General features: G+C 39.8%; 1 protein-coding gene across 1 annotated transcript; it reads left to right on the top strand.

Annotated features, from left to right (window-relative positions):
* The first annotated feature begins 611 nt into the window (after window positions 1–611).
* On the top strand, window positions 612–8,087 carry AP-2mu (adaptor protein complex 2, mu subunit). Its single transcript, XM_089234329.1, has 2 exons — window positions 612–727; window positions 6,459–8,087. Exon 2 carries the CDS (start codon window positions 6,511–6,513, stop codon window positions 7,816–7,818), a length of 1,308 nt encoding a protein of 435 aa, XP_089090455.1. The 5' UTR covers window positions 612–727; window positions 6,459–6,510; the 3' UTR covers window positions 7,819–8,087.
* Window positions 8,088–8,501: the final 414 nt, after the last annotated feature.

Below are 8,501 nucleotides of genomic sequence, written 5' to 3' on the forward strand. Positions count from 1 at the left end.
TCATTTTTGTGAGGCCCCTCTTCTCTTCAGGCCCCGGGCCGGCCTGGGTGGGTCCATGCGTTAAGACGGCACTGCATATGGCCAACGGTTGAGAACCACTGGTGTAGACGGTGGGGGGTTCGAACCCGAACACTAGATTCTGAACCTTTATGAAAAATAAACTTTTTCTCTGCAGTAGGATACTTACTAATTTCACGTGTTATAGCTAAGAAAAATTTTTGAAAGAAAAATATATGTTCCAGTTTGACATAAATTAATAAGTCTTAAATGATATTAATTTCGAAGAACTCGCTCGCAAATCCGCCGTGGTTGTGAGGATTAACTGGAACCGAATCTGTATTGGAGTCTGGAAAAACCTTCATTAGCCAAATCCGTATTCGTTAACCAAGACAGAAAAACTAAAAAAAATATTTTGTTACCCGAAAATTCGTAAGCCGGGGCATTCGTTATCCGAGGTATAATCGGATTCGAATTTCAAATTCCTGTATTTTATTTTTGGAAAATATGGTCAGTCGTAACTTTGTGCAGGTGTATTTTAGCGCCATCTGTAGTATCTTTTACTTTTTTTCTTTTACGTCCCTGGTAATAACGCCTTGGGTCAAGTAATCGTCTGATAGTAGTGTTGTCGGCATGTCCTCGACGCGATCTTGATCTAGAAGGACTTTTCCACAGACGGGCGTTCCCATGCACTTCCCACTTCCAACGATGTTTTGAAAGAAAATAAGAGGTATTATTAACGTATTTTGAACTTTTCGAAGTTGGTTTTGGTGACGTAAAAAGTTCCCATCCATGTTATTTTCATGAATGAGAGGCGTATGTGATTTAAATACCGAAATATATATATTCAATATATCTCGTTAGCTATAGACTTGGTGTGTGTAGATATCCGAAAGCTTCGTTAAATTCAAGCTTTTGAAATCCACGGAATTAAAAATTTGAAAGTTTTTAATGTTAATTTATGTGAAATGTGCGTTGGAATCTTTGTTAAATTCATTCAAACTGCATTACCCAGCCTAAATGGTGGTAGTGTTTTCAACTAGGCCCTATTAAAATTTTCCAATGAAATCTTATTTATACAATATTATTGGCCCTGGGGCTTATAAAAGAGGATGCGATTGAAAATGACACTTATATTGTTTGATGTTGGACGAAAAACTACTGATAGTGGGAGATTCGACAATAGAGCTTGGGAGTTACCTCATACCATTGGTGAATGGAACAAAGAAGCTTTTTTTTTTTTTTTCAAACCGAGCACAACTCAGGTCTATCGCCATGGGCAATTTACTACCTAGTGAGTTGTGCCGGAAGTGTGAGTATAGATACACACTCAGACTGTTGGGTACACAGTGTTTATGATTTTTAATGCTGCCATCTATATCTCAGGAGTGAAGTGTAATGACGAAATATTTGTACTGTTTGTAGGACTTGCTCTGTGGCAAGACTTTTTAATGGGGAGATCGGCTCGCATTTGTGCCTTGAAGTTGGGAACTACAGAAAACCAACTTCACCGACCACCACTGTGGTGACGGTGGGGCTCGAACCCGGGTCCCTGCGATGTGACTCCGTCACTATGACCACTCGACCACCACAGCGGTTAGAGGAAAGCTTTTTTTTTTTCAAACCGAGCACAACTCAGGTCTATCGCCATAGGTAATTTACTACCTAGTGAGTTGTGCCAGAAGTGTAAGTGTGTGTGTACCTAACAGTCTGAGTGTGTATCTAGTGTTGTATGATTTTTCAGTGCTGCCATCTATATCTCAGAAGTGAAGTGAGTGATGTGTAGTGACTGAATATTTGTATTGTTTGTAGGACTGTTGCTCTGTGGCGAGACTTTTTAACGGGGAGATCGGCTCGCATTTGTGCCTCAAAGTTGGGAACCACAGAAAACCAACTTCAGCCGACCACCGCTGTGGTGACCATGGGGCTCGAACCTGGGTCCCCGCGATGCGAGTCCGTCACTATGACCACAGCGGCTAGAGGAAAAAGCTGTATTTAAAACGGTCAAAGTGGAATCAAAAATAGGTTTTATTTTAAGGGAATGGTCGAGTCTTCTAGAGATGTAGGACGGTTCGGCTGAGATACCAGAAGTATCTATGTTGAATTGACCATGGAAAATTTTATATAACAATGTTAATCGAGAATTGAGACGAAGAGTAGAGAGGGAGGTGATGAAGTTCCTTTTTAAGTTCGTACACGGAAACTAAAGATGACCAGCAGTCGTGAGCAAATCGGGTAGATTTATTTTGGATTGATTCGAGTTTGTGTATATTACTGGAGTTATAAGGGTCCCAGATTTCAGCGGCGTAGGAAAGAACGGAGGAGAGATAAGTTTGGTAACAGAGTAGACTGATATCCCGATTGAAGTGTTTAAGGTTGTGACGGAGGAAGAAATGTTTGTTTACACAGTGCTGGTAAACTATGTCAACATGTTTGTTCCAACGTATGTCGGCTGAGATTATGACACCAAGGAATTTGATTTGAGAAACTTATAACATTAAATTATTGATGGAGTATGAATATTCAAGAGGAAGTAATTTACGGGTAACTTTCATGTGAACTGTTTTTGAGATATTGATTGGCATTTGCCATAAAAAAAAAACCAGTCCACGATGGAAGCAAGGTTATTTTGGAGAAGTTCTTGATCAGATTCATGGTGAATTAGTCATTGGCAAATAATATAGGGGTGCAATTGAAGGGATTCTAGAACGCCATTGATGTAAATTAAGAAAAGGCTTATTTTTTAAAAAATGGGTGGTAAAAATCCCAATTTCTAAAAATAAGATGAGTGTTCTCCATTGTCATTGAAAATTCAAGGACTTGTTATGCCTAGTCCAGTCATAAATACTGTTATAACTTAAAAAATGAATAACGATATAGTTGAAGATATTTTATAATCTGAACACACACACACACAATGTTCCATGTGCATGTATTGACGACAAAAATTAGCTATAGTCAGGGAATAGTATGTCTCTCTTGGTAATTTTTATTCTTTGGCGAGAAAGTCAGAAAGCATAAGAATTTGCCAAGAGGGAAATGAAATCATACTTTTGGTTGTCTTCCTTGTCAAACAAAAGAATCTCAGAGGATAACGCTATGTCTGTTAAAACAAAAAAAAGATAAAATCCAACAATAACATTCTCCAACTGAATAGGGAATCAAGATTAGAAATGACATATGACATTAAATTGTGACAAAAATGAATACAATGGCTGTAAAAACTTGAAAATGACGAACGGCTAATCCCATGTGGCAATCGGAACAATTTAGGTATAATCCACACCTAGTAATTTTCTCGCCGTCAAACATATCTGACAAAAAAATTGCCAGGGTTGTGTACTACTACTTCACCAAACTCCAACTCTGACCATAGCGCTATATTGCAATTCACTGCCATTAATGAGGTGGAGTTGGAAATGAAGGTGCTGTCTATCGATGGTCGCCTCAAGTTTGTTAAGAAAAATATATATCCTTGGGTTTGAGACCGTGACAGCATCCTTCACGGTGGTAAACGAGCATCTTACCACCACGCCACTCAGGCTTAAGGTTGTCTGCTGACACCAAAACAAAAAATCTCTAGCAAAGAAAACATAATGAAAACTAACAAACGGGAAAAAGTGTTTAATTACCTTTATAGGCACCAAGACGGGATTGCAATCCTAGTGCAACCTGAGGCATGTAAGGAAAGGAAATCTTTTTTTTTTACTGCTCGCCTGGTTTTTTCTTTTTTTCCCTCCACGGCACTGATAATCCATTAGAAATTTGAATTACCCTTAAGGCATATACATACGTGTAATAATTCACTAAATAAATCGAAATAATCTACACATGAACGGGTGGTACTACCGAATTAGAAAAACCCTGAAAATGCTAAATTAAAATTCAATGGAAAAATAAATTATACTAGGCTTAGAAGTTACAAGGCCTCTGTCCAACAGAGGTAGTTTAATATCTTGAACAGTGGGGGGGGGGGGGCTGTGTTGAAACGACTGCGAGCAGAAAATAGCATCACCAAGTGATGAGAGTTCATCGTTCGTGCAATGAAATTCAACAATGGGATAGGGCAGAAAATATTTCTGCCAATAACTAACATACCTAGATGAGAATACGCCAATGAAACATAAGAGGGAATGAAGTAAAATTGCTACAGCTATATATAACCATAGATGTGATTTCGCTTTAACTTTGTCAATTTGTCATGATCCCTCACAAAATACCAGAGAAATATTTTTCACTCTGGAACAAATATATCATTGTTATGAGTTTTTCCACACAAATTTACGTGATTTGAACATTAGCTGTCAAAATTCTCGGAATACAAGAATGCAAATTCCCTCCAAGCAGGGCATGCTATATCACGTCCCATCTTGCTCTAGGATAATCGACCACTGATAATATGAGCAAAGACAGGTCAAAAAGCAGCTCTGAAAGAAAACCAAAAAAAAACGGCCACAGCATCCATTTTGAGAATACCCACAGTTGATGCCATGAATTGAACTGAGAAGATAATGTCAAGATTACACCTCCCTCTCTGATGGGCTATATATTATTCCTCTCCCCCCCCCCCCATGTGTTTGTCCACCTAAGCACTGCTTGAGGGTCTCAAGTGCGGAAAAGGCTTCGTAAAAATGAATTTTTTACAGTGAGTATATAACAGGGCTGGACAAATCCCAAGTCACCATGGTGCCTTTAGCAAAATGCTATAATGTTAATGATTTATGGTAGGATGTGTTCTCGTTTCGTACCTCCTCTATGCGTTTTGGCAAAAGTGGCTACTACTTGTTTCGCATTCTAAGATATTATTTCACATTTCGCAAAAAATCTGGCCAGGTTGCAGACCCCAGATAGACTACTTTTCCGGGGGGGGGGGAGAAGCTCTTATGCTGTAAAGATACCCTTGAGGAAAAAGGGAAGTGTGCCCTGTGTGTTCTTCCACACAGGGTCATCTTAAGACCATCATGGATCCCAGGCAAATTGATTTTTTTCTAAGGCAACTTATTTGACTAAGCATGCAAATTAAAAGCACATATTTATAAACTCAAATTTAGCCAGGTCTCAGTATTATGAGCTTCTCCCCTTTGTACTTGAGACCCCCGATTGGGCCCATGCATTGAGACAGCACTGCTCTTCCAGTTAGAAATATAGAAAATAGTGGTCTGAAGTTCTTGAATCTTTTTTATCACCATAGCGGCACTATCTATTGAAAAAATTGGGAAGTGTGTATTACGAAGAGTGTGCACGCGCGCGAAGGTGTCCTTTCTCAGTTTCCAAATCTGGTAACCTTACATAGTATTGATTGGTGCTAAAGATTTTCTGTGTGTGGTTACTAAATTGGAATCTCAGGCTAATAACTGTCCTGGAAAATTCAAAATTTCTTTGTGTGGAAAAAATGTTCGGTGCCTAGATCTTTTTGTAATTTGTCAAGTCCCTGATTTAGAACTTCGCTACCTTTTCCCCCATACTGTTAAATACTATTACACTGATATCTATTGTGTTAAATTCAATCCATTCTGTTAATTCAAATTTGTTAATCACATCACATTACATTGAGACTAACTGCTATGGATTGTCCAGTTTCTACAGACAGCCGCCATAGATAACATATCTACAATAGATATTCTCAATACTACAGAAATTGGTTTTAAAAAAATCTGTTCAGAGTTTCTTGTGGTTTACTTGTTTTTTTAAATTGCATCAATCTCTACGTGACGATTAATTTTGTATATGCATGTGATTGATTGATGACCGCTCACGCCCAGAGCTGTTGTGCAAAAAAATTTCCTCTCTTCACCTCCTGGAGAGAGTTCCAGAGAAGAGCTGATCTGTTTTGTCTGCGTATGTGTAAGGCAGTTTGTAAACCCGCTGCTGAAACATTAAAAAAACCTGTTTTCCTTCAAAACTGGCCCCACACTGTCGGCTAAAAATGGGTTTTTGAGTAGTTCAGCGAGACTGATCTGGACCCGGCATATTGCATGGTAGAGCTCGCGCGACTTGTGCCAGAAAGAATGTTGAATCATAAGTGCGTCGTAGGAGCTCTGATTCATAGAAAACGGGGAGTGGGGGAAATCTAGTTGCTGGACATCTATATATATGGCCTTATGCAGGTTGGGATTGGGTTCAATATTCACAAATTATTAAGGGACTCTGTGACCTTGGAAAGTCGTTTCAAGAGGGGGTTCATGTGGCCTGAGATTACAGTGCAAATGAGGTGCTGTTTAATGGCCTTTTAGGTAAAAATTAAAGAAAAAATAAATTTTTGAGTGATTTTTTTTTTTTAGAGGGGGGTGCTATGGCAAAGCTGAATATTCATCATTACTGACAAGCTTCAAGCTAATGTTGGCATGTCATGGCACCTGAAATTTGTAGAGTTTTGTTGCATGACGTAAATTTTTTTGCTATGACCTGGGATTTCAAATTAAGGTGCAGGTTAATGTATGTTTTTTGTTTTTCTTCTCCAGGTTATGTGAGTTTCGTCTGTCGTACCTGGGCAATAAAAGTCAGGTGCCAAAAATGATTGGTGGTTTGTTCATTTACAACCATAAAGGGGAAGTCTTGGTCTCGAGAGTCTTCCGAGATGATATTGGCAGAAATGCAGTCGATGCATTCCGGGTGAATGTCATTCATGCCAGGCAACAGGTGCGTAGTCCTGTCACCAACATAGCTCGCACTAGCTTCTTCCACATCAAAAGAAGTAACATCTGGCTCGCCGCCGTTACCAAGCAGAACGTAAACGCGGCCATGGTTTTCGAATTTCTTCTGAAGATGGTCGAAGTCATGCAATCTTATTTTGGCAAGATAAGCGAAGAAAACGTGAAAAATAATTTTGTTCTCATTTATGAGCTTCTAGATGAAATATTAGATTTTGGTTATCCCCAGAACACGGATACGGGCATCCTGAAAACGTTCATAACACAGACGGGTGTGAAGTCGCAGACGAAGGAGGAGCAAACTCAGATAACTACTCAAGTTACTGGGCAGATCGGTTGGAGACGGGAAGGTATCAAGTATCGCAGAAACGAGTTGTTTCTTGATGTCTTGGAATATGTCAACCTGCTCATGTCGCCTCAGGGCCAGGTCCTGAGCGCGCACGTCGCTGGCAGAGTCGTAATGAAATCTTATCTTTCTGGAATGCCCGAATGCAAGTTTGGGATAAACGACAAGATCACCATGGAGAGCAAAGGAAAATCCAGCACTCTTGATGATCCGAGTCGTAGTTCCGGGAAGACATCGATTGCAATAGACGACTGCCAATTCCACCAGTGCGTCAAGCTGAGCAAGTTCGAAAGCGAGCACAGCATAAGTTTCATACCACCAGATGGTGAGTTTGAATTGATGAGATATCGCATAACCAAAGACATAAGCTTCCCGTTTCGAATCATTCCACTGGTGAGGGAAGTTGGGCGCACCAAAATGGAGGTGAAGGTGGTCCTCAAGTCAAATTTCAAGTCGTCGCTCATAGGGCAGAAGATCGAAGTTCGCATTCCAACTCCTCTCAACACCAGCGGAGTCCAACTGATCTGCATGAAGGGCAAGGCGAAGTACAAAGCCAGCGAGAACGCCATCGTCTGGAAGATCAAGCGCATGGCGGGGATGAAGGAAACCCAGCTCAGTGCCGAAATAGAGCTCCTGCAAACAGACACCAAGAAGAAATGGAACCGACCACCGATATCGATGAATTTCGAAGTACCCTTCGCACCATCTGGCCTCAAAGTCAGATATTTGAAAGTTTTTGAGCCTAAGCTCAATTACAGTGATCACGATGTCATCAAATGGGTGAGATACATTGGTCGGAGCGGGCTGTATGAAACAAGATGCTAACTGGCTTGGCATTATTTAGGACTTAATATTCTGAAACGGTGTCATAGTTATATTTAGATTCCCCCTTTGTAGTGACGTTTTAAATGACTGTTGGATATTATTGGTTTTTTTTTTTTCTCCTTGCTATGCTTGATGTATAGCTAGCAGTTATCGTTGATGTTTGTACATGTAAAGCAATCATTCCTAAAAAATGTGACCATAATCTGACCTGGTGTTCTAAAAAAATGTATGTTATAGACTTGAAAACATTAAATTTATGGTGTAGCTGACTTTGTGAAGTTTCGTCATTTGAAACAATGGCTCTTTGGTAATTAACTCTTTGCAAGAAATGTCTAATTTTGTATTGCATTGTTATACAGTTGACTCAAATTTCATGGAAAAGGATTTTATTTTTCAAACTCTGTATTGTAGTGCAGTGTTTGACAAGTTCAGGGTTGCTAAGGGGAAAAACAAAGGTTCTGTGCATAGGGTGGAAATGGCGCTCTACTCTAATTTACCTGGGTCCAGGGACTCGGGTTATCAGCAAAATCTGGGTCCTTGATTGAAGGAAAATTCAGACAACAGATGACACAAGTCTGTGAGCGAGGAGTGACAGTGAGTCGATAAATGATACAGTAGTAAGTGAGAAAATGGTAAGTGAGCAACCTAGAGATAAAATGACTTAGTGAATGAGCCAGGGGTAG

This window comes from Pholcus phalangioides, unplaced genomic scaffold (assembly GCF_987345545.1).
Source record: "Pholcus phalangioides strain wild (caught in Gottingen) unplaced genomic scaffold, Ppha-v1.0 ptg000008l_1, whole genome shotgun sequence".
NCBI classification, from domain to species: domain Eukaryota; kingdom Metazoa; phylum Arthropoda; class Arachnida; order Araneae; family Pholcidae; genus Pholcus; species Pholcus phalangioides.

Excerpts from the sequence above, each read along its gene's own strand:
- AP-2mu (XM_089234329.1), top strand. The coding sequence starts at position 6,511 with ATGATTGGTGGTTTGTTCATTTACAACCATAAAGGGGAAGTCTTGGTC.